Raw genomic sequence first — 25,321 nt, 5'->3', positions numbered from 1 at the left:
CGTTCTTCCACTTTAGAGCGTATTTTCTTCCCTTTTCAGATCGATGAAGTCGTCAATCGAACGACTGGACAAAGTCGGGTAACGACAGATAGACGGCCGGATCGGGAAGAGAACCCCTCCTACGGTATGACAGCAAAGCGGGAAACCAGGCAGTCGCAAGTCAGACGTGATGCTCGTGGTAGCGTGGAATCGTATATCAAATCGTTGTCTTGTAACCTGAAGATATCAATCAGATCGAATGTCAGGTTGTCAGCAGGCGTGTACAGACAAGCAGAGAGAGTCACCAGTTGGAAGTGGAAGAACCGTGGTGCGGGCGGGAAAAGCAAAAATCCTTCTCGTTCATCGGCCAGAGATCCGTAATGCGGAAGGAGCCCAGTGGAGAGGCTGCCTGAAGTACACACGCGGATTGGCTGGCGGTGCACCGATGGAGTAATCTCCTCTGACAAAGCACGAAATCGTGTGGATGTATTGTCTGATTGGCTGTGGAGCTATAAGATACGCGTGATTAAGCCTGCCCGTGCGTTTTCCGAGGCGACCTTGCCGCGAGCATGCTACAGTCAGGTCATGTTTCAATTCAATATGTATTCGTCAAGTCGGACTACAGAGTAAGACTGTGTGCACGGCTCATCTGAATCGTTGTTTATGTCATTTTCTAATCATCCTGATTTGCCTACTCGTGCTCAGCCAGCCTGGAAGTCGCACCGTTCCGGCCTGCCAGCGAAGTTGCCGCTTATGACATCGCCGCGGTGCCTCGGCGAAGGCCGCCGAACATCGGCTGCAAGTGTGTAACAAGATGAGAAACGATAATTAGTAATTCAGAATTACTCATTACGCTAGTCCTAAGTGGGAAGGGGTTTCCCGGTCGTTCTGCACTAGGCCGTAAACAGAATAGTGTATTGTGTAGTGTCTCTCTTCCTCCATGTGCAGCCTGCAGTTGCCGAATGAGACGCAGCATCAGACTGAGCGAATGATTGCGCAATCGTGGAGCACTTGGTCGCAACTCGCCAGGCGTGTCGCATTGACTTAAGTTGGAGTCGTTACTGGTAAGCTAAGAAGTGTACTGCATTCCCGGCGGGGTAAGAGTGAAGCCGTAAATCAGACATCGTGAGCCTAGTTTATGTCCTTGACACCGATCATTCGACTTGTTTGCTGTTGGTTAGAGCCATGGTGTAATCGGCTGTGAACTGTGCGCCATATTTTCAGTCTTGACTTCCCCTCATTGATTGATACGTAATTGATAATCGAGAATTGCTCCATTTTCCTGATGGCACTTTTTGAGATTGACAGCTTATCGCCACGTGACAACATGATTATCAAGTCTTGGCAAGCGCGTCGCGGGTTGGAGCTTTGTTTGTGGCCCAAAGAATATCAACGACAGCGACAAGTCGCCACAGAGGACACCTGAAAGATGATTCTCAGAGAGCTAGACGTGGGATAAAAGATTTACTGATTTGCCAGCATCATGGCAAAAAAAAGAACAATCCGCGCCCCTACCACGTCCAGTCTTCCGAACAATCTCCGAATCCCAAGCGATACGCCTTCATTAGTAAAGGCTCTCGGCAGGTTATCACGACAGTCTCTCCTGGACCTTATTTTCGTCTGGCTCTCTCCGAAAAATGTCGAATTATATCCACCTTTCCTCAATCAGAACTCAGACGATAATAACGTTCCCGACCAAGATGAATCGCCCTATCCAGCGGCCGGAAGCGTGGAAGAAATCCGGGAAGCATACGAGGAACTGAAACAACGAAAAGGCGGGAAAAGAGAAGTCGTTGATCGGGTGCTGGAAGGCGACTGGCGACATGGGATCGCTCTCGACCAATTAGCCATGGTCGACATACAATATCTAGAAGATCATCCAAAAGCGCAGACATGGTCTGCATTTCGTTTGGGCCTAGTCGATAAAAAACGACAGCTAAATGAAAAAGAAGAAGATGGAGATTTACTGGCGTGTCTTCCGCGACTACATGCTGCGACGTTCTTGTTAAATCTTCAACGGGAGATAGCGCCCTTGGTCAAGGCGCATTATCATTTAGCACGATCAAAGTCTTATCCTTTGATTTATTTACGGATTTTCATTACCGACTCGCCATATCATCAACCCCGACATGGCGCAGGAACCTATCTGGATTCTGCAAGGATACTATGGATTGCGTTTCCGGACAGCAGCCCCTATGTATACACATCCATGTCAGCCTCTGCAGGTATCAAAACTGGTCCCTCCCAGTCCCCAGCCCCTCTTATGAACGACCCCCGAGCGTTACGGGGAATAGTCAGAGACGCACTTCCAAAAGCCCTATCAAAACCAAACGAGCGATACAAACTAGAAGCAACTTCATTAACAGCCAAAAGCCTCGACACAATGCTAGCGCTTCGCGGGGCGGGCAAAACAAACGAGGCTAATGGCGTGTTTAGTATCTTTGCCGATGCAGTTCTGGAAGGTACGCCGATTGATCCGCGGCAGCCGGCTACGGTTGCTCCGGAGGATTATCAGGCAGGTGACGATAAGGAGAACGCGCATTCGGATCAGCAAGACTTGAAACGAAAGGGAAGTGAGAAAAAAGCAACGACAACACTGCCTGCAACAAAACGACGCAAATTGGGTGTATTGTCTCGATTCGGTTCATCTGGAACCTCATCGTCTCATGCAATTCTCAACCGCTTAGATATTCGTCTTCTAGACCGGCCAGGTGATGAAGAGGATGATGTCAATGATGAGGATTTCGACGCTGGCACCGGTCATTACACCATGTCACTCTCTTTCACAGGCAGCAATGTCATTGCCGGGTTCCGCAAATTGGCAGAATTAGGGATCGTAGATTCTGATCGTATGCCTTCGTGGATGACCGGCGAAGAGGGCGTGAGTTCGGCTGTAATACGACGGGGGAGAAGGGTCGAGCCTGACTCGAGATAATACACACCAATATCAGACATTTTACTCCTGTTTTTTTGTCGATCTATTTATCTATCTTGCTCAGCGTTTGGAGTAATGGTGTATGGTGTTTATATGGATAATTATGCATGTGGTTCTTTAATATTTCTGTGTACCTGGTCCAACGGTCAAGGCCACGAAACAGCTTGGAAGGCCGCCTTTTCCAATTTTATGAGCATGAGATCACTCCCCTTTGCACCGAGAATAGTGCTGCCGATTGCCCAGTGTTCAAGCTTGCCGGAAATTGGTGGCTGATAGGACATTTGGCCAACTTTACAGGCAAGCGGCTAGTTGCGTTGATTGGTGGTGAATGGGGTCGTTGGAAACTGACAAGAACAAGCTGAGGCCTTTGCAGAGCAGGCGATATAGACTTTTCTCGAATGGTTTCAGAAGCTGATGGATGCCTGGTGTATAATACGTACTTGGTCAACCTTGATAGACAACCGGGAGACTAGGGATAGGTAGTACCGATGAACAGAGAAAGTCATCGTTCGATGACCAATGAAGTTTCTATCTGAGTCGTTTTTATACAAATTGTGCCAAAATCATATATGATTGGTCAACTCCATGCTACCGTACCTAGCGATAAGATAGTCACAAAACACTAACTTAGTGGCATCACAAATTCGTAACTCACATTATTTTCCCTTTGTCCACCTTCGACGCCAATTCTCCGTAAATTTTCGTTTGTCGAGTATTTCTTCGCGGCAGTTTCCTTCTGAATCACCGACAGAAACCCTCTGCTCTGATAGTTGGCGAGTGTTGTCCCTGAACCCAACAATTGCCATCTTTTATCGACGCGAACCACGAACAAACATCCAAAAACTTGGTCGCGAGCACACTCATTCTTCAACGAAAGGCAAGGCATCATCGCAGCCATGCCACCATTCACTCCAAGCCCGTATCGTACCTCCCAAAAACGTTCCCTCGATGACGCGCATGACAACAGTCTCAAAAAGCGTCGCGCGCAATATGTGCCACCAAATGGTAGTGAAGTGATCGATTTGACGCGCGATTCACCTGAGCCATACACTCTACCTCCAATTTCACCCAATACTAAAGGAAAACGAACACCAAAAACACCTCGCTCAAGCCAGTCAAGTCAAAGCCAATACCCATTCGAAAAACGTCGGAGGAAGTTTAGGTCTAATCCGCCGCGGACGTATTTGGAGAAAATGCATCGTGCGACCACACAACGGTATTTCCCCCATGAATTGAATAGTCGTAAGGGCTTGAGCTAATGCGGTTTTTAAGGATGTTCGTAATCTCGCGCCGTCGTTCGGAGAATGGGGGCATTACTGAGGAGAACGTGGATATCGTGGGGACAACGGGGAATATATATACGGTGACTATCACATACGAGCCGCGGTGCACATGTCCCGATGCAATGAAGGGGAATCAGTGCAAGCACATTATTTATGTATGACTATTCCTCCTTGAAGTCCTGGCACTCGATGACTGACTTCTTGTAGGTTCTCGTGAATGTATTGAAAGCCCGTGAAGATCTGAGGTATCAATTGGCATTTATCTCTACTGTGAGTTTGCCTGGTATTCTCATATGGACGATGGCTAACATGTCTGCGATAGGAACTCCGCCAAATGTTCGAAAACGCGCCTCTAGAGACCGAAGAAGCACACGCAGACAAGGACAACGACGCCTCAGGAAAACGCAAGCCAATCGAAGGCGACTGTCCGATCTGTTTTATGGAGTTTGAGCCCAACAATGAGAAAATAATCTGGTGCAAGGCAGGTTGTGGAAACAACATTCACAAAACCTGTTTCGATCAGTGGGTTGCTACTACACGTAACCAAGGAGTTCGATGCGTTTTATGGTGAGTCAACTCTTCTCTTTTGGTCTAGAATTAAGTACTGATACATTATCTAGTCGAACGGATTGGCCCGCCGATGCAAAAGCGACACTTGACATGAGGTCGCTCATGAGCAAGGCGAAGGCAGGTGAAGATGGGTATATGAATGTTGCGAGTGCGGTTGGCTTGTCTGGCCGTCGTGACTATTCGACTTATCATAGTTATTGGGTTAATCGTCATCTTGGGCGACGGCGGTATGGAAGGTCTTATTACTATGATGATTGAGAGAAGGTAATATTATTATTGGGGGCATCTCTTGATTGAAGTTTCAATCTCCTGCAAGGCGCATTTCTGGATTGCTCGTGTTGTTTTTTTTTTTTTGGTTGGTGTTTGGGATTGGAAGGCGTTGAATAGGGAGCATGGTCAGCATTTAGCTATTAATGATACCCAATTGTAGTTCTACCAAGATATTTGGTGTCAATCAATGATCTGTAACTCATTCCATCTCCATTCTGATAAGACGATAATGTCGCGCGCCATAGAACGTCATGAGGCTACGGATAAGTGGACCCCACTAGTCCTTCCCCCGTAAAATAACTAGCTAAGCTGACTAGCTCCAACACTCTCCGGACATAATAAACACCATCAAAGTGCAATATTCCTCTACATGCTTTAAATCGATGGGATTTTATTTACTGATATATTTATTTATTTCTGCACTTGCAATAATCGTTCACAATATTCGATAAAATGGCACGACCACGTGCTCATTCTGGCGCTGATGGGCCCAAGGAACCTCATTCTGTATCTTTAAAAGGTAAGTACTATTATCGATACACATGCATATCAAGCAATAGACTGATCGTACGCAGTTTTACGGTGAGTGTCTTCAAGACATACATCATGATTATGTCTGATGGCCATGTCTTGTGGCTTGTAGATTATCGCGACCTTCATTATCATATCAATATCCACTGGCACGAGAAGATACGAGGATATCACCAAAAGCATCTCTCGCATATCCCACCAACGATTTTGATCCTCATTTTATTCTTAGTCCTAATGTATGCCGTCCTTCATGATGTCATTCCTTTCATGATCCCGGGGATGGCTGACTCGTACAGGTCACTCTCCCACCAGCCTTCGGCTCAGCCTACGTAGGCGAAACATTCGCCTGTTCTCTATGCGCGAACAACGAGCTACCGACGACAGATAGCGCGAAAAAGGTGGCCTCAGTCCGGATTCTGGCGGAGATGCAGACTCCATCTCAAGTATTCCCTCTGGATTTGAGACCCGCAGATGACGACAACCATGACGGAACTCTATCCAGGACGCCAGGTGAAGGATTAGACTATGGCCAATCGCTGCAAAAGATTGTTCAATTTGATCTCAAAGAAGAAGGGAATCACATCTTAGCTGTTAGCGTGAGCTACACCGAGACTCTACTCACTGATACACTCGCGTCGACTCAGGCGGCGAGCGGCGGCAGAGTCAGGACGTTCCGCAAATTATATCAGTTTATCGCACAACCATGTCTGAGTGTGCGCACAAAGGCCTCGGAATTGACACCCGCCGAGGTAGACAACAAGTCTCTAGGGCCGTACGGGAAGACGCGTCTTTTGAGGTTTGCTCTAGAAGCGCAATTGGAGAATGTTGGGGATGGGTCGGTTGTTATTGAGGTACGTCGTCAAATCACGAAGCAGTTAATGTGACTTTAATGTGACTTTCGAGTGCTAATCGATTGAACATAGAAAACAATCCTGAGCCCAAAACCACCCTTCAAAGCTACAAGTCTCAACTGGGATGTACAAGCCGCAGAAAATGTGGAACGACCAAGCATGAATCCTAGGGATATTCTCCAAGTAGCATTTTTGGTCGAACAGGAAGTCGGTCAACAAGATGGACTAGATACATTACTCAAAGATCTAAAGCGTGATGGAAGAGCGACGTTGGGACAGCTTTCGATTGAGTGGAGGAGTACGATGGGCGACAGGGGATTTTTGACAACGGGGAATTTGCTGACGAAGAAGCGGTAGTCTGTCTTGACTTTCTTGTAACGCAATTGAAGGGGGTTTTTTTTTGGTATTTGAAACAAGCAGGCTTTATTGCAATGTACCTCAAGCGAAACTGTCTGGACCAATTTGGCCTGATAGACACAAAGGTCTTCTTGACATCTGTAACCATTATTTTGAAAGCAAATAACCATGTACTACTTGCAATAATCGAGCTACCAAAAGCCAAGAACATCCATCTCATCCATCTCATCCAAGTAGGAAGAACTTCGCTTCCGTACAGACATAGAGTCCAGCCGTGTACTGCAGTTGTGCTGTATTATATCAGAATTACGAGCAATGATTGGCTCGGGTGAACCCGACTGAAGCTCAGAGTGGTCGACCCATAATTCAAGGTTGTTCAGGCAACTTTAAATGGTTCCTGTCCAATTACACATATAAAAGACTGAGACACTCGGTTTCATCTTGATGGACCTGAAGACTGAAACTTGTCGGTAGTAGGTGTGCAAAGACGGGATCTGGGACGGGTACAGGGAAGGATGTATTCACGACCACTGGTACATATCAGCGCTATCAGTCCGATGGATATGAGACGGTGGACAAATCGGGGCGATTTACGATCGACTTGATCCGTTTGTAGACCACAGATCCTGTTACGTATAGCAATGATTGTCCACTCGAAGATTGTTGGATATACAATGTAACATACAAACAGTATACAACACACAGTCAGTTTGTATTCACCACCCCCTCAGTCTCCTCGTCCATTATCAGAATCCATTCTCAAGGCACACCATACCATGAAGTCCACGCAACCAGAACCGTAACCGTGAACAACCCCACATCCCCCCAAACGGATTTTCCCTCCATCAGCCTTGGCACAATCGCGCCACCCTGAATCAAGCTACATACCATTGCCGTCCAGGCCCTCGTTTTCGGGAAGAGTACCAGAGTCGCGAATATTGAGTCAAAAACTGGGATTATGCGTGTAGAGCCATTGTCGGGAGCGCGGTCGAGTTGATACCGGTAAAAGGCAGGTGTGTAGCGGCCATGGGTGAAGCGGCTGAAGGCACCAAGGTAGACAATGCTGACTAGAGTGTATTTGGAAATGAGGCCGAGCATTTTGTTTTCACTGGGCTCTTAGATCTGTTAACTAGCCGTGTTGGTCGGCGGTTGCTATGGATGTGCAGGAGACTTGCATATGTACCATTCAGAAGAATAACCTTGTCAGCAGTTTGATACAAATTCAGTAGAAGCGTGTACAGTGGGTTAGTTATGTTTATCAATAAATATTCAGATGTGTACTCTGTAGTAAGAGAGCCGGGCTTGTGCTACCATAAAAAAAGCTTAGTCTTGAACTTTGTTATATGACAGCTGTCAGCCCCAAAGGCTTAGTTATTCTACGTTAACTACTTAATCCCAACCAACGCTTGTTCAAATCTCCGTTGGTGAGTTGGTAGATAGAAACTAAAGTCTACACATACCGTATACGTATCTCCACATACAGAGTAGAAAATCTCTAGGGCTTTCGGTCTGATATTTGATGTCAGACATGACAAGACATTAGGAATGTCTTGGCCGTCGTGGAGGTGTGGGCCATTGCCAGGATCCAGTACAACGGTGCTGGGGTCTCCCGCTATTCCATCCCAGGATGTACGTACGTACGTACATCAAAACAAATCATCACGGAAATTCTTTGGAAGATCTGTATGTAATAAATCCCGCGATCATCGCAACAGCAGCCGGCTCCATACGGAAATATACGCCGCATATCAGGAAACACTAAAAATATACTCCTCGTGCTCGTCTGCAACGCCTCAAAAGTAAAGAGTCAAGAGCCAACCAAGGAGTTCGTCTCGATACGACTTGCAGACTTCCAACTCCCAAGCACCTAAGCGAAGGAGACCTGACGAATCACTGGCGAGCACGCCTAACCTTGTGCCCGCAAGGAGTCTAAGGGGAATCGTCACTCTAGCCCCAACGGGAGCAGTTCGTCTTGGTGCGCTTGCCCTATTCTGGCCTTAGCCTTGTTCCAGCTCGGCTCAGCCAACACTTTACCGCAAACGGCCAACAGCACGACCGCTGATTGGTGCTTTCGAGGACCGATCCTTGCCAGAAACAGCGAGGAGCTGTTTGAACTTTGAACTTACTTTGTTATCGCTATCTTTTGATACGTCGTACGGCCGTCATACCGTATTACTACGTAGTTCGACTCTTCCAGCGTACGTACTCCGTAGTACGTATACTTTATTTGTACACAATACTACGTACTGCCGTACCACAGGAATGATGTACTACAGAGTAACTACTATATCTGTGTATGTATCGTATTGCACGGGCCTGCGAAATGCTACACGTAGCTTGACAATGGCGTGCATCAAGTCTCGTTCTGGCCCTGGTCCACAAGCACACTGACTTAGTCGTCTGCAGGAAATGGAAATGTTCAAGATGTTTTCAATGCGCCTCGAAGAGTCTGGCGTTTGAAGTCTGGAAAGGCCGCATGCTAAACAGACAAGACAACCTTGGAAGTCAGAGTGATGGTCTAAATCGCCCACAGTTGTTATGACGTTTCTCCACATACGGCCACCGTACGACGATAACCAGGTCGAGGCAATTAGTTGGCTGACTAAGATTTACGGCATGTTAACTAACTAGTTAACTAGTTAAGTTAACATAGCTAATTTATAAGTGATGTTTGTTGATCATATCGTCGCCGCCATGATAATAATCCTCCATAAGCATAAAGATAGAAAAAAAAGTCAATACTGAAACAGTACTCTATCGAGGCATAGTATATACGTAGAAGGGAACGGGAATGTGAAGAGAAAAAAAGGGGAAAAGTTCCTGCATGTGCGGGCGGCGCTATGAATTGAGTGGGTGGGTGAGACAGCACGCACTGGCTCGGTTTTCTCTTACGACGGACGGCAAGAGCCCAACGATAGATAGCACACCACCAATCTTCTCGCTATTCTTTTCTCAGAGTTCCATTCTTCCACATCTATCCCTCAACCTGACAAAACTACGCCTGCACGCTATCATTGCCATCATTATTCTGGAACAGATCTTTCGGTGGACACCGGCCGACAGAAATACTGGTTCGTCATGACTTTTCCTTCTCTTTCTCTTGTCCCAAAATCCCACCCCCCCCCCTCCCCGCAACAATTCTTTCCGGCCCACCCCCCTCCCGCCTACTGTCCTCTCCCTCCTCGCTTTATTTAGCAATTGGTCTAAAGCGATTCATGTGGTTGATGCTTTCGTGGCAAGCTTCTGATCGACAATCGAGTTCGAGGTTCACACTCGCCGCATATACATATTACAGAGCCTAATCTTCGAACACTGCTGCCACTCTTGTGCTGACCTACGCTCAGCTCCATTTACAGAGATAGACAGCTAAACTTGATACGATTCGGCGGCTGCGAGCAACCTCCAGCTTCTGCCCGACCGACTAGCAAATGATCGCACGCTGGCGATATCGCCTCCCACCGGAAATATGCCTCTAGTGACCAACACCGCGGTAGAATCGTCCGGCCCGCTCGCCGACTTCTTTTGGATTGCTGGTGTGGACGGCAAGGAAATTGAAGATACCTACTGGAAACTACGCAATGATTATATGTCGAACAGAGAGAGTACTCCGGGGCCGGCCGTATCTGATACCATTGAGGAGGACAAGGAATTAGAAGAAGATGCCAACACCAAACCGAACAATGTCGGAGGCAATGCCAAAAGGAATTCATACAACCGACTTTCGAGGCTATCCAACGATGCCCGCATGTCTATTCGATCCGTCGACTCTAAGGTCTCCGGCACAAACAGCAATCGAAGCAGCATGACTATTCGCGCGACGCCGACAGTGACCATCGAGAATTCAGAAACGGGTTTGGGGGACTTCGACTTTGACAAGGCTTTGCTCAAGTTTGCTTCGGAGAGAGAATCTTTCTTGTCCGATTTGAGTCTGAGCGCTGGCGCTATTACGCCTAATGCCAAGCCTCCCAAACCCCGGCCCAAGGTGCAGAAGATTGTCTCAGAGGACAGGCCGGTGTCTTCCAATCCCTTGAAATCGGGTATTGGTAGTGTGCGACGGCACATGTCTTTTAGAGATATGAATAGTATGAGAAGACAGCCGTCGGTTGCACGACAGGGTAAGTGCAACATCTGCAGAAGAGATATCGCAGCTGCTAATCGTACTAGCATCTGTCCGTACGTCCCGACGATTGAGCAACTACAACTCCGTGATACCTGTTCCCCAACCGATAGAGACTTCCCCGACTATGCACCCTCTAAAACGCAGATTTGAGCCGGTGCTATTAGATCGATATCCACAAAAAGGAATGCCCGATGAGCATGCCCATCGCGGCACATTTCCTGATTTTGTGCCCATGTTTGCTTTCCCCAACGATATCAACATTGTTTCGTCGGACCAGAAACCACGATCTACTTGGCATGGCTTCGTAATGACCGGAGGCGACGGCAGCAAATTACATGGCGTGTGCGTTATTTTGTGGATTCCGCTAGGCCAAAAGGCAGCAGAGGCGCTTGAAGAGTGCTGTGAGGAATGGCGCAAGGATAACATGACCGATGAGGAAAGAGAGTTGGCGGCTAGTCTGGGCGGTCGATTGGCTGAGGAGCGGGCTAAACTGTCTACATTGTTGGCTCAGCTTCCAGGAGTCCCCTCTGGATCCCTGGAACGAGAGAGACTCGAAGACGATATCAGTGCGGTTGAGGAGAAGATTGGACTAATGACAGATCTGCTTCGACCGGTACGGCATGGCGCAGCATCCAAGATTGAGGGTCTTACCGATGATACGGGTTTCTGGATTCCTCGAGCTTATGGTATTCTGGGCAAAAATGCATCCATGACCACATTCTGGAAGGAGTGGCTCAAAGCTATATCCGTTCCTAGAACTAATGGAGCCATACTGAGAGTCCCGGCCAGCTCGCCTACAGTCGGTATCTGGCAACCCTTGGAACGATATGTCATGAACCTTTGCACCGAGGCTTTTAGCCCTATATCGTCCAAAACTCAGGTTGAGCTGTCGGTAAGAGAGTTGCGGCTTTTTGCTCGAAAAGAGGCTCCAAATGAGCTTCCGGGTTCAAGAAATGTACGTGTTCAAACTTCCCTCTCAATCATGATCCTGACTGATTTTATGCAGACCGATTTATACGCTCTTTTCCGTTCCCTCTCGATATCTAACATTGTTGTTCTTTTCGAGGTAAGTTCTTGGGTCTATGGAGCTGTATTCAGTGCTAATCGTATTAGTACGCCTTAATGGAATCTCGAATCCTTTTTCTATCATCTCACACATCTATGCTGTATTTGGCGACTAGGGCTTTGGTTGACCTTTTGTTCCCATTCACCTGGTCCGGAGTCTTGATTCCAGTTTTACCAGCTCGTCTTATCCAAGCACTAGAGGCGCCATGTCCATATATTGTAGGAATCGAGAGGCGATATGAAAAAGTCGAGTTGCCATCCGAAGACTTTGTCTTGGTCGATCTTGATGCCGACAAGATCGAAAGCGATGTCCAACCCACACCACTACCGCGTCACCAACGCAAGAAACTTCTGTCTCTACTCCAGCTAGCTGCTCCACACCATAGCAGATACGGTGTCCGGCCCGGTCCTCCGTCTTATGCTATCGAGGCTTTCCCCTTTGACTCTTTCCCTACCGAAACTTCATCCATCTTCACTCTACGAGCACAATCTACGCAATTGGCTCGTTATGTGAGCCTCAACTCGACTTCTTTTGGAAACGAATACAGCCCAACACCTGCACCAGCACCGATATATAATGTCTTTGTGCATGCTCGAGACGAACATCCTAGCTCTCGAGGCCTGTCGAGAGGCAACAACGAACGCCCAACAACCGGTTCGACTTCAAAAACAGGATCACCACCGTCGCCCAGGACCAGCTCGCCAACGTCGGGTTTTTTCCCTCCACCTTTACCTGCAACTCCTGTTTCTCGCAACGACTCAGGTATGGCCTTGCAGGCTTCCTTGAGAGAGAAGAGATCTGGCCACTTTGATTCTTCTTCTCGCAGAAGCTCGTCTTTTGGAGCGGAAAGGAGAGGCGTACCACGGCGCCCAAGCGCACCTTTCTTAGGTCATGCTTCTAATCTTTCGGTGACAACGCTGAATACTGAACATGGGACTGGATCGACATATGCACCCTCAGTTTATGCCACATCTACGATTGCTGCGTCTACTATTGTGCCTCAGGCTGTCGCTCAACCCGTGTTTAACACAGATAGTACATGCTGGATTGAAGGTCATTGTTTGCAGGTCCAGCCACGTGACGATAAGGTCATTTGTTCAATTTGTGATGAAAAAGCAGATGAGAAAATGTACAAATGTACCGGATGCAAAACTCAGGTTCATGGCAGATGCACACCATTGATTTGCTTGGTGTGCCCTGCTGCGTTCCATCCTGAGCAGATTCGTGCGGCGTTTGTGCGCTGTTTCGCCAGCCTGTTGTATACATACAAGAAATACCTTGAACCAGCTACGAAAGAGCAAAAGAAATCTGGCATGACATATCATTTCAATATGGACGCTTTCTTTCGAAGCCTGCCCCACGAGCATGCGGAGTATATGACTGGTCTCCAGCAAACACAAGGTATGTTCGCCGCTTTCTAAACAACAGACAGAGCTGACTAGTCTAGGCTTTAATGAATTCATCAGCGAGCGTGAGAGAGTCCAGCCAAATGTCAAAGATCCAAACATCACCCTATTTGACGAGATCATTCTTTCAAAACGTAATCGTGGTCGGACCTCTATCTTCTCTGGACGCATGACTACCGACTTCTTGTCCAATACGTCGGACCATTTGTGGAGATCAGCAGCTGCAACTTCGTTTCCTCCTACAAGTCGAGTCCAGAATGGTATATCAGAAGATTATTCGGAAGTCATCAAGCGAGGTAAGTTGTTTTCCATCTGTTTGTCCAGCATCCTTTGCTCACTATTGAATAGCCCCTGCGAAGCTTGATCACTCTTTCATGAAAGAACCGCGCATGGTACAAGGAGTACCGCGGGTCTCCAAGACTGCCAACAACGCTCGCAGAAAGCCACTACCGAAGATGATGAACGGCCTTTCCATTTCTCCGCCTTAGTGTCTCCTAGATGGTCTTGTGACACGGGATCGGTTTGAGGTGACATCCTCTTTGGGCTAGCGAACTGCATCTCAAACGGCATAGAATTTGTTTTATCATGAAGGCTGCGGCTTCACGTCTCGTCACCCAGTGACTTGACCTTAAATGCGGGCAGTTGTCCGCTGATCACAGTCTAACCGGATTATACTTGGTAACGTGCTTTGATGGTGCGTTCACCATCTACGTACATATATGGTACACAATAGAAACATATCCTAGAACCTGATCTAGCTCTTGAGAGTTAGGCAGATGTACAGACCTTTCCTTTGACCCTACAACCACATCTATCATTACCTCGCCTGATGAGCCACGAAATATTCATTTGATCCACACGTTCTCTTAGAGGAGGCTCTCGATTTTTATTCTGTTTTCAAAAGCATTACAAAATACCCAGCAAGTTGATATCATGGTGATTATGACAATGAGCGGTGATCTTTCCATCTGTTGTTATTTTTCCCTGTTGCTTTTGTGGGATGATACATACATTGTTTGAATGTCCTTTCTTCTCTTGTCTTATATATCTTTTTTGGGAAAATGCGGGAGTTATTATAGGTTGTGTTATCAAAATCCATTTGACCGGGTCTGTCTATGATTGTCCATGTTGTTGCAAATATTTGAGTATATCTATGAATTGTGCTGGATACAATGTGATTTTGGCCACAAGATTGCTCATTCAGAATTATGAGAACACAGTCGTAGTCACTAACTATCAAAATTGCAATGTCTATTGTAACTGTTCATATACACCCTGCCCTACAAAAGATGGAAGTATAGTTATCTGGCCAGGCAGCTCGTTCACATTGAAAAGGAAGGTCATGATCTGATTGGCGGAATAAATAAGCCCGATTGGTGGGTATGACAAGAGGAGCGTCCGGAGGAAACCCGGGGAAATCGAACAACAACATTTTTAGTACGCATTCACCAAACCTGCAACACGCACACACACGAGACACACCTTTTCTGAGTTTTCTCCAACTGCCTACCTCCTTTTTTGGAAAGACTATCTGGCCATCTGTCGAGATCGACTGTGCTTCTCTGACAGAATCCCTGACAGCACCTTCCTCTTTTGATTTGTGTGTATTGGGGCTTCTTGGATGATATCCCCCCATCTGAAACCTACCATCCGGATAAATCCAACGTGGGCTCTGGGTGAATTCATCCTTGCCACTAGCTATCAAATTCCCAAACATCAGAAACACACAGCATAGCGGCTCCGCGGTGCAGATATAGTTGCCTGGCCCAGTCGGCCATCGACAATTCCGGATCGGGATCAATTTTCCATCTCCCAAGAAATTGCTTACTATTGCATCTCCCATCTCTTGGTCAATGTTGAATGGGCTATTCTTTCTGACAGCTTATTCCAAAAGGGTGTGCATTGTTACCTGTGGTGGTGGCTGTGTTAGGGCATCCGGAAGACCTGTGATTTAGTAACATTAATAACACAGGGTACTACTCTACTCTACACTACCTGACCTGCTCTGACCGAATTCATCCGTTGGTTGCAGTTGCGCTCGAGCTGGATGTATGGATAAATTCGGGTCGTTTTCTGTCTGTTGTTATTGCCTATCACAACGATTATCGATTTGATTTATTGCGTCTTCATTGTGACTGGCCTAGGCCATCAACGACTTCGACACATTACTTTCACTATCAATCGACAATGGTCCAGCCGAGGGCCATTCATTACGACTAGTGGTTGATGCTATAAACCCAAACGAATGGGAACAGAAAGAATAATGGCATCTGTTGCTTCCGTTACCATAACAGAAGACCTCACCACGACACCGACTGGTGGGATTACCGTGACAAGCAGCCATGAACCCAGCCCAACTGCGTCACCTCCCACCAAGAGAACGGTAGTCATAGTCTATGGTCTCGGTCAAGAGATCATTATCCAAGTCGTTGCTGAAGTGTTGGGGAAGGCTTGGACTACTGTCACGGCGCTTACAAAGGTTGTTCTAGGCAGCGATGCTGTGGTTGTAGGGATTCTGAATCGGGATTTTGAGAAAACTGCGCCGGAGACGGAGGATGATGATTTTTCAAAACTATTGATTGTCAATACACACTGTATTGATGACGGATCTTTTCCCGATGATAGGATCTCGGAAGGGTGTCATTATGAATTCATTTACTCACAGACCCCTTTCTTTCGAAGGGATTTGACACGGTTCTTGTCACTGATTCTGGGACAACGACGTCCGCATGAAGATTTAGCGATCAAACGTCGGACAAACCTTATATCTACCACGTTTCCCGACGTGCGGGCGGCTTTGTCAAATCTTGATATTCTGTCTGTCGGCTCTGACGCCATCGAGCTTCGTGTGGATCTTCTAGAGGAACCATTGTCTGACGGAAGTCGTAACTCAATCCCTAGTCTCAAGTATGTCGGGCAACAAGTGATGCTCTTACGACAACATACAGAGTTACCTATCATATTCACCACTCGATGCGTGCATGAGAACGGGAAATTCCCCATGGAAGATCCGGAATTGTTCCATAGATACCTGCGTCGCGCAATACAATGGGGCATTGAATATATAGACGTTGAGTTATGGCTTCCAGAAGAGATTCGGAAAGATTTGTGTGATCATCGAGGTAACAGTATCATCATGTCGGCATTTCATGACTTTTCGGGGATGTGGAAATGGACATCCCCTGAAGCACAACAAGTGTTCAAGGAAGGTGCTCGGTATGCGGATATTGTCAAGATGATTGCAATGGTGCATACGATCGAAGAGAATTACGAGTTAGAATATTTCCGGTCAACTATCAAGGCTAATTATTCATACCCTTTACTCTCTGCCGTCAACATGGGTCCGCAAGGTCAACTATCGCGAGCTCTGAATACCGTCTTTTCACCCATCACACATCCTCTGTTGCCCATTATTGCTGCGCCTGGTCAATTGACTGCGGCCGAGATTAACCGGGCCTTGCATATCATGGGCCAACTACCAAAACGGGACATGTATGCTATTGGATCATTCCGGTCTACGTCACAATCAATGTTTATAGAGAAATGCTTCAACGAACTTGGCCTCCCACACAATTTCAGTTGCATTGATCGTGGTCCACGAGGTTCGATTGAGTCAGTTATCATGCAACCCAATTTCGGCGGCGCATACGTCAACCCACCACTTGCCAGCTCCGCTTCATATATCCCAACCAAAAGCGACGCAGCTCGTGCTATTGGTCTGATCGACACCATCACCGTCAACGGCTCGGACGGACAACACAAATTCATCGGCGAAAATGCAACATGGAAAGGAATCCGTGCAACACTGACTAGAGACTACATCCCATCTGCATACCGCGGCCGAGCGGTGATTATCCTGTCCAGTTCCGAAAGCGACGCGGCAGCAGCCATCTTTGCGCTTCGAAGTCTCGACGTCGGAACTATTTATACAGTCGGCTTCAAGGCCTCGGGCCCGTTAGCTGCGGGTCTTGAACCATTTACATCCATTCAATCCGTAAAACTAGTCGAGCAACCCTTTGTGATTGTCTCGGCCTTACCACCCGAAAAATCCCTACTGGTACAGCCCTTACTACGCCACTACCGAAGTAACGGCTACGCTTCACCACCATCTACGCGTGGTAAAGTGTTTTTAGATTTGACAAGCGGTCAACGCAAAGGTGATCCGTTGGGGGTAGCGACGAGTGCTGGGTGGACGGCGTATGGGATTGATGATGTCAATGTCTGGACGACCGTGGAGACGATGCGGCTACTTGTGGGACAGAATGTGCCGTTTGATTTTGTCAGGATGGCGTCGGGGCATGGGCTGTATTGATAGGTATAGTTTTCGGTATATAGTACAGACAGATATAAGGCTGAAATGAGTGATGATCACAACTGTTTCTTATTTTGCTTAAGAGATCCGGGCTTCCCTCCATAAAAACGGAGCTTATCTTATCGGGACCCCGGATCCCCCACGCTTTACCCCCGCACGTTGTATGCATTTTTGTACGTACTGTTTTCAGGCAAAAGACACAATACAATTCTATAGTTATAGTCTGGTTAAATAGTAAACTTGACCAAATTGTTCGGCCCCTCCGCAACACCCGTCTTCCTTGCAGCCTCCTCCCCAACTTCCTCGAAGATATCGTACCCCCATCTCGCGGGGAAATTGAACCTCTTATGCCTTTCGAGCCCTGACAATCTAGCATACGCCTCGTCAGGCAGTTGTTTGACTTGCAAATTACTCGCAATACGAGATGGTGTAACACTCTTTGGTAAAGGCAAAGTCCCGCGCTGAATCGCCCAACTAGCCAGACACACACCCGGATCTATACCGACCTGTTTCGCAACTTCATGAACAACAGCATCATCTACCGTGCGCGGCTCACCAGTCTGATTGTTTCCTAAAGGCGAGTAAGCCTGCACTAGGATACCTTTCTTCTTACAATATTCCGTCAGCTCAGGCTGTTGTAAGTACGGATGAGCCTCGATCTGGTTCACGGCCGGTACAACGTCGACCTTGCTAAGCAAATCTTCGAGACGGTTGATGTTGAAATTTGACACGCCAATTGCGCGTACTTTGCCCGTTAAGAGTAGCTTTTCCATAGCGTTGTAGGTTGTTGCTACGTCGGTGGAGGTGAGTTGGAAGACGCCGTTGGCATCAAGGGGGAAGAATTTGGAGCCGCTTTTGAATGCTCTATCATAGTAATTAGTACTCTATTTCTTTTTAAATGATTATAGATCAATAAGGAGGAGGACGTACACCGGCCAATGCATCAAATACAAATCCAAATACCCCACCCCCAAATCCTGCAGTGTCTGATCCAGCGCCTTTTCTACATCTTCGGGTTCATGCGAATTATTCCACAGTTTACTCGTCACAAAAATCTCTTCTCGTGGGACACCCGATTTCTTGATGCCGTTGCCGACTTCGATTTCGTTGCGGTAAATGGCGGCGCAGTCGATGTGTCGATAGCCAGATTTCAAGGCGACTTCGACCGCGTGCTCGACTTCGAGGGGTTTGGCTTGCCAGGTGCCGAAGCCCACGGAGGGGATGCGGGCGCCTGTGTTGAGGCTGAAGTGTGTTGGGAGGGACATTGTGTAAAAAATACTTTTTGGGGTTGATAAGGAGAGAGACTTTGGTTAGAGTTGAAAGACAAGATAAACTGGCATGTTCTATCTGTCTATATATTTATTCTTGGGAGGAAATTGTATGTACGGAAAGCCGAGTGGATCAGATTGCTACCGGAAAGATTTCCGAAAGTATGTATTCGGACATTCTCCGATACAGGATGGAATCCAATGGTTTTGATTAAACCAGAAAGCAGTGAACAAACAATTATCAACTGTGAGTGATATAGATATAAGAATCGGAACGTATTGTTGCGTGGTTTCCAGAGTTATTACTGTAACAGGCAATCAACAGTGGAGCAGTCAGGTGGACAGCCGAGCCCTAACACCCAAGTCTTATGTCTCCTGGTGCGCTTCAGAACAGCGGCTTCTTTCAGTCTCGCTGCCAGAGAAAAAATTTCTGTTTTGTGCTCAAGATCGGATTTATTAAATGAATGAAAACTCACTGCTTGTAGGCAGTTTGGGTAATCCCACGATGTGGCTGCTCTATGACCCCCGTGGGGGTAAACGTGGAGTAACTTTTATGTACCAATGACGGGGCGATATTTGCTTTGAAATCTCTCAATACTGGAAACGTTGATCGCAACATGTCAATTGGCATTCTAACCACATTGCGATAGTCAAGTGACTAGATGGATAGTGATATGTAACATTGAACCTTCTGGTAGGTGGATATTGCGGGTTTAGCCCGTCTATTGATTGCATTATCTTCTTCTTGAAAGAGTACCTGGCATTTCTACTAAAGGATAATCGTATCAAATTCTCTCATCGATCTATGCCCGGGCGTTCTTTTGGAGGATGACCTACTTTTCGCAGTGATCAAGTGTAACTTTTGGCAACACTGGCCTGCTCAAGAATCAAGATCGTCGAATTTCCTAGCAGTCTAATTCAGGTGGCTCTATTTCATGTATATGTATTCCCGAAATTCTTTCTTCCAGAAGCTCTTACTGGTGGGGAGGATATGTGACCATAGGAATAGGCACCTTCGAGTGCTATGTACCCTTGGACTGGTTTATGGGCGAGGGTTGCCAGCTTACCAACCGGGGTGGACACTGGCTGGTAGAGGTGAGTCGCAAAAAGGAACATTTACGACGAAAATAACCTTGGATATCATTAAACAGCTCTCTGGGAATTCTCGTCTCTGTTTATTCTGAGTTATTCTGGGAGCCATATGCCTTTCTCCCTTTCATTGGATGTACGGGGTGGTAATTTAGCATCGGACTGTCTATAATCTCGCTTATGCATTTGATAGTCCAGCAATCGATTAACTCGCCAGACTATTTTCAAGGTCAAAGTTCAAGCGAGTTACCATTCGTCCAGTAGTCCTCATTCGATATTTGATGGGGTATAATCGGATCAGATAAGTTTCCTGACTAGTGGTTTATTTTACCTACCTGCTGTCAGACTTTAGTTACCTAGATACCGGTAGTCAACGTTCAACTCGATGCCGAGTGGGACAATGCAGGGTTCCGTATGGATTCTTGAAAGTACGAATTGCATATACTAGTACTCTCTAAAGGTCAAACCCTCACCAAGTCGGTAGTTTCACAAGCCGAATCATAGGCCCACTCCCTAGCAAAAGTGGTGCGAGTAAAGATTCGTGTCATGCCGATAGTACTTAATAATTTAATATGCAAGGCCTGAAGAATGTTCCAAAGCCCTGTAATTTCTTCGAGTAAATTGAATTTCAACACCCAAGTCAGCCAACACTTGGCGCTGACCCGGGGCTAGTGATACAGGCGGCCTTTAAACGGTCGCTTTGTGTTAGCAAATACTTTGAGGACTGAAGTCGGCGCCTGCCCATCTGTACATCCTTAATATATCTGGCTGCCTCACTACCCCTGTAGTACCTGTGGTGGTTCCTCGCTAAAGCCTCGCTTACAGCACCACAACTCATGACCTTCATCGTGAGTCCATGTTAGTGTTCACCATTAAATAAATTTAACTTTGTATGTGGACGCTGGCACGGAGCATTGGGTGGTCAATTTGTACAGCTTAGAATACGGAGTACAAGGATCATGGATGCAGAGTTGCACTGCATGTCGAGAACCGATAGGACACGGATATCTAAGATATCCCGTGTCTCAAGGGAAATAGGCAAGGGAGATTCCTGACTAATCCGGGATAGAGTGCGCCATTTCAAAGCCGGCACTTGATCGATCTATACTCTCTCTCTTTTCCGTTGTCTTTGCCGGTCTGTCTGGGCCGTAGCATATGAAGCGTCTCCACTGTATGGATGGATGGGTCGATCTGCTACCAAAGCGCGAATGTTCAGACTAGTTCTGCTAAAAGGTTAAAATAATCCTGGTACGTAGCATTGAAACAAGAGCAGTCAGTCCTGACATGTGCTTTTTTTTTACCGACCTACGTGTTTATCATCCTATACACCACATGGCCTGGCATCAACAGCGTATACAGTAAGTTCATTTGGCTGAAAAAAGCAAGCAAATCCTCCACGTGAAGGATCAGGGGTAAGGGCCAGTGAAGAGGATCTTCAAGTACAATCAAGCAATTGGCTGCCACGGGGGACCCAATGCCAAGTTCCGTGTCGAGTCCACTAAGATCCGAGTCGAAGCTAATAAAGAGCAGTGGCCACATTGAGAATTAGAGGTCAGAAGAACAGAAGAACGGAAGAACGAGAAGGCGCGCTCTGGACCGTTTCCCCCGCATTCACCACCGAGGAGCGCTAACTTCCTTGAGGAAATATCCCGGGGATGGATGGAGCAGAACCTTTATCCGCGTCCCCCATCAACCTCACAAAAACAAAAAACCTTCCTCTCTTTTCTTCTTTGCGCCGCATCCCCTCAGGATGACTCGGTGATCTTGGGATTTCAATGCCGTCATTTGGTCTGCAGAGTACTCCGCTAAATCTTCCGACACTTTATATACACAGAATGGGCCTGGGGAGTCCGATTGCTGCCAGCAAATTGCGCTTTCTCATTTTCTGACTCGACTTCCATGCTCAGAGCTTCTCTCTTCAGAGCATGTATGATATTCACCTCTTGAACCACATTTACAGGCGTATGTTAGGTGCCAACCTCGACTTTAAACTTTGCAGAAATTAATCCGCCACCGAATTTACGATCATCTAAAGCCAACTATATGGAATCGGCCTTGCTTTGATTGGACCAATCTGATGCAAGATATTCGCATTTTCGGTCCTTTCTTTTTGTTCTCAGCTTACCATTAAGGCAATGTCAACATTGCTTGGAAGGCGGTTTTTTTCGTATGTTCTCGGTCACTAAAAGAACTACTGCCCATGTCTACTGCAATCATGTCACGTCCACAAGTCAGCATCGATCGCCTCACACCACGGCGGGTCATGGCCGAGCCACGTGAGTCAATGAATTGTAAATCATGTCGGAAAAGAAAGGTACGTCTTTTTGGCTGAGTAGAGTGCAACACAATAAGGATAGATGAGACTGATTCCACATATTGTAGATTAAATGCAATCGTGTGCGTCCGAGCTGCGAGGCATGTAAGGTCTTTCAGTGTCCTTGCATATATGGTAGGTATTTCTTTCTCATTCTTATCAATGGCCAGGTACACATTGCATTGGCCCGTCATTATCAGCTCGATTTAGAGCATTCTCGCTAACAAAAAACCTATCAAGACGCCGTCCCCAAGAAAAGAGGCCCTAAAACAGATGTTCTTGAAGCACTTTTGAAGCGGGTAGATGGTCTCGAAAGACGACTACAGGAAGAAAGCAGCACCGTCAGCCCTACCAACGAGAATCCACCATCTACCAACAATCGAAATAGAAATAGAAAGGAGTCTTCGGTTGGACGGTCAAATTCTACGGACGAAACCGGCTCTTCGATTCAAAACTCTCTATCAATCGCGGAGCAAGAAGACCCGACTCAGCGGTCTTACCCAGACCGTCGCGGCTCGATTCTTTTGAACTCGACTTACACTGGCTTTGGAGAGCATTCCATAAGCAGTTTTCGGCATGGGCAGCAGACGAATCCCACTAATCTCCAAGACAATGCATTTCTTTCCGATAACATCTTGGATACATACTTTACCCGGCTTCATGGGAAACCGTTCTATATTCTGGAGGAATCCTCGACACGCCAAAGGCATCGCATGGGGCAATTACCAGGACCTTTGATGAAGGCAATATATGCTATAACTATAAGGTATATTCCAATGCGTCTCGCCCTGTATATATCGACGCGAAGGCTTACTTCTCTTTTCATAGATATTCCCAATCCGCAGAAGGACAAGAAGGCTCGACACGAATCGGACTCGAGTATGCGCTGAAAGCACGACAAGAAATAGACATCGATAATCCGACTATTGAAGGACTTCAAACACTCTTATTACTATCCATGGTCTTCTTTGCGTACGGGTTAGGCAAGAAGACATATATGACAATATGTATGATACTTAGAAAATCTGTCAAGTGAGCAGCTAATTGATTGACGATTCTAGCGAGCTGTTCTGCCATGATCGTCGCGCTTGATTTTTATCGAGAGTCCTCGCCCAAGCTCAACCTCTCCCATACCGAAAAAGAAATGAGGCGACGGTTATTCTGGACATGCTACATGATGGATCGGTTTGTGGCGTGTGGTTCGAGACGCCCATGTCTGATATCGAATGATTCGATTTTATTGCGTTTACCATCGTGGTCATCATCTGCATCCTCTCATAACCTTCCTGTTGAAGGAGAATTATTCAACAACTCGGGTATCAACATTCAACTTTCGGTCGACCCCCGTAGACGGGGACAACCGTCAATTGTCCTACTTATTGATATCATACGAATATTAGGAATCACAAACCGGTATTTAGCTACGGGTGGAGTAAAAGGCGATTCTCACTTCCCTTGGCACTCGATGTCCAATCTGTCAAAAATTCGCCAGGAGTTGGACTTGTGGGGAGCTGGTGTACAGGACATATTTATCTCAGTCGAGTCGCTGTTTACACATCCTGAAAGCACAACATTATTCCTCAGCAAACTTATATACCACCTCATTCACTGCCTGATATACCGTCCGTTTCTACCACTTGATTTGGCAGAACTACGAGGGACAGGACAACACCAATCATGGCAAATTGAGGCGACTAATTTATGCTTCTTACATTCAAATGCTATTGTTGAGCTTGTTGAGTTTGGACGGAACTCTTCATTGGTCGAATGGCCCGCTTTCATCAGTCATTGCGTGTGTACTGCCGGGACGGTCCATATCCATGGTGTACACTACAAGGGGCTGGAAGGGGAAGTCTTTTCATCTAGCGCCGACTTTCTTTCCAAGGGGATGCAACAGATGTCTTGGCTACGACATTGTTGGGCGGGCGTTCAACATCAACGAGAATTGCTGCAGACAGTCTATACCTGTCACGCAGAGCTTATCAGGAACCTAGCCAACAGCACGATGCGGTTTTCTCCTGTGTTCCACTTGGAGGACTTTTTCGATCGTTATATTGGCATATCGGTGGATAGCTCTCATGTTAGACTTGTTGATGAGGTTACTGACACCAGCAACGATAAGTAAGTGCTTTCTTCGCCTACTTGGCGATTCCGCAGCTAATTCTGTCATTAGCATGTCGCTGCCATTATCTCTTGATAGCCACTCCTTATACAACACACAAGCGATGCCCAACACATCATTAAACAGCTCTCACCACTTCCAGAATCACCAATTCTCTCGTGTGAGCGGTTCCACGGGCCATCAACCACAATTCCCGCGACATACTTCAACAGAACTACCGAGTTCCCAATTCGACGCTTCACATCAATCACAATCTCAGCAATTACAATCAGCGTTGTACTCATATAATCTCACTGACTCCTCGTACTCGACTACACAACAAGATCAGCAGCAGCAACATCCACAGCAACAGACGTCACGTCTACTTCCATCATTCTCACCAACACTGGGTCTATCACCGTCGGCATTCATTTCCGAAACTCTCAACAATGCAACAGCTCCTACTCCACCGTCAAACTTCCACTACGCCACATTCCCCTTTGACAGTCCGCATACGACACAGGCCAGAACCCCATACACAACAGGATATGCCGCACAAACCCCAAGTGGTCAATCACAAGCAAGTGATTCCCACGCCACTATGAGCGAAAGCGGCCCGCCTTCAGAAAAGGATCCTTTCCTCAGTCTATTGGAGCAATTGGCTGAGAATGAACATTTGGAGGGCGATGGGCCGAGTGAACTTGATTTCTTGTTGGGTGGTATCCATGATCCCAATCCTAATGAGAGTATTGCCCCAGATGCGGAGCGCACTGGAATGATTGTCGCTGGCGGAGAGGTATCAGAGCAATCTGTCACTAATGAAAGGTCCTAATCAAAGGACTTGACAAATATGGAGATGCTTGATGAAT

General features: G+C 46.9%; 8 protein-coding genes across 8 annotated transcripts; 6 read left to right on the top strand and 2 right to left on the bottom strand.

Moving 5' to 3' along the window:
* Nucleotides 1–1,462: 1,462 nt before the first annotated feature.
* On the top strand, nt 1,463–2,914 carry EYB26_001234 (uncharacterized protein; the record flags this gene model as incomplete). The annotated part of the gene is made up of 1 exon (XM_054260545.1): nt 1,463–2,914. The coding sequence occupies one exon, from the start codon at nt 1,463–1,465 to the stop codon at nt 2,912–2,914; it is 1,452 nt and encodes a 483-aa protein (XP_054116520.1).
* Nucleotides 2,915–3,810: 896 nt separating this feature from the next.
* EYB26_001233 (uncharacterized protein) lies at nt 3,811–5,025 on the top strand (the record flags this gene model as incomplete). The annotated part of the gene is made up of 5 exons (XM_054260544.1): nt 3,811–4,130; nt 4,187–4,352; nt 4,405–4,467; nt 4,520–4,764; nt 4,818–5,025. 5 exons carry the CDS (start codon nt 3,811–3,813, stop codon nt 5,023–5,025), a joined length of 1,002 nt encoding a protein of 333 aa, XP_054116519.1.
* A 465-nt stretch (nt 5,026–5,490) lies between these two features.
* Nucleotides 5,491–6,776, top strand: EYB26_001232 (uncharacterized protein; the record flags this gene model as incomplete). The annotated part of the gene is made up of 5 exons (XM_054260543.1): nt 5,491–5,557; nt 5,613–5,619; nt 5,681–5,804; nt 5,865–6,419; nt 6,492–6,776. 5 exons carry the CDS (start codon nt 5,491–5,493, stop codon nt 6,774–6,776), a joined length of 1,038 nt encoding a protein of 345 aa, XP_054116518.1.
* Nucleotides 6,777–7,535: 759 nt separating this feature from the next.
* Nucleotides 7,536–7,874, bottom strand: EYB26_001231 (uncharacterized protein; the record flags this gene model as incomplete). The annotated part of the gene is made up of 1 exon (XM_054260542.1): nt 7,536–7,874. The coding sequence occupies one exon, from the start codon at nt 7,872–7,874 to the stop codon at nt 7,536–7,538; it is 339 nt and encodes a 112-aa protein (XP_054116517.1).
* A 2,368-nt stretch (nt 7,875–10,242) lies between these two features.
* EYB26_001230 (uncharacterized protein) lies at nt 10,243–13,856 on the top strand (the record flags this gene model as incomplete). The annotated part of the gene is made up of 6 exons (XM_054260541.1): nt 10,243–10,891; nt 10,941–11,851; nt 11,903–11,962; nt 12,010–13,363; nt 13,410–13,664; nt 13,717–13,856. The coding sequence occupies 6 exons, from the start codon at nt 10,243–10,245 to the stop codon at nt 13,854–13,856; spliced, it is 3,369 nt and encodes a 1,122-aa protein (XP_054116516.1).
* Nucleotides 13,857–15,631: 1,775 nt separating this feature from the next.
* On the top strand, nt 15,632–17,680 carry EYB26_001229 (uncharacterized protein; the record flags this gene model as incomplete). Its single annotated transcript, XM_054260540.1, has 1 exon — nt 15,632–17,680. The coding sequence occupies one exon, from the start codon at nt 15,632–15,634 to the stop codon at nt 17,678–17,680; it is 2,049 nt and encodes a 682-aa protein (XP_054116515.1).
* Nucleotides 17,681–17,907: 227 nt separating this feature from the next.
* EYB26_001228 (uncharacterized protein) lies at nt 17,908–18,945 on the bottom strand (the record flags this gene model as incomplete). The annotated part of the gene is made up of 2 exons (XM_054260539.1): nt 17,908–18,544; nt 18,611–18,945. The coding sequence occupies 2 exons, from the start codon at nt 18,943–18,945 to the stop codon at nt 17,908–17,910; spliced, it is 972 nt and encodes a 323-aa protein (XP_054116514.1).
* A 3,307-nt stretch (nt 18,946–22,252) lies between these two features.
* Nucleotides 22,253–25,284, top strand: EYB26_001227 (uncharacterized protein; the record flags this gene model as incomplete). The annotated part of the gene is made up of 6 exons (XM_054260538.1): nt 22,253–22,351; nt 22,420–22,456; nt 22,592–23,117; nt 23,180–23,358; nt 23,413–24,472; nt 24,525–25,284. 6 exons carry the CDS (start codon nt 22,253–22,255, stop codon nt 25,282–25,284), a joined length of 2,661 nt encoding a protein of 886 aa, XP_054116513.1.
* Nucleotides 25,285–25,321: the final 37 nt, after the last annotated feature.

This window comes from Talaromyces marneffei, chromosome 1 (assembly GCF_009556855.1).
Source record: "Talaromyces marneffei chromosome 1, complete sequence".
Classification (NCBI taxonomy): Eukaryota; Fungi; Ascomycota; class Eurotiomycetes; order Eurotiales; family Trichocomaceae; genus Talaromyces; species Talaromyces marneffei.
Note: the sequence above shows the minus strand (reverse complement) of the source record. Positions and strands in the feature narration are given on the sequence as shown.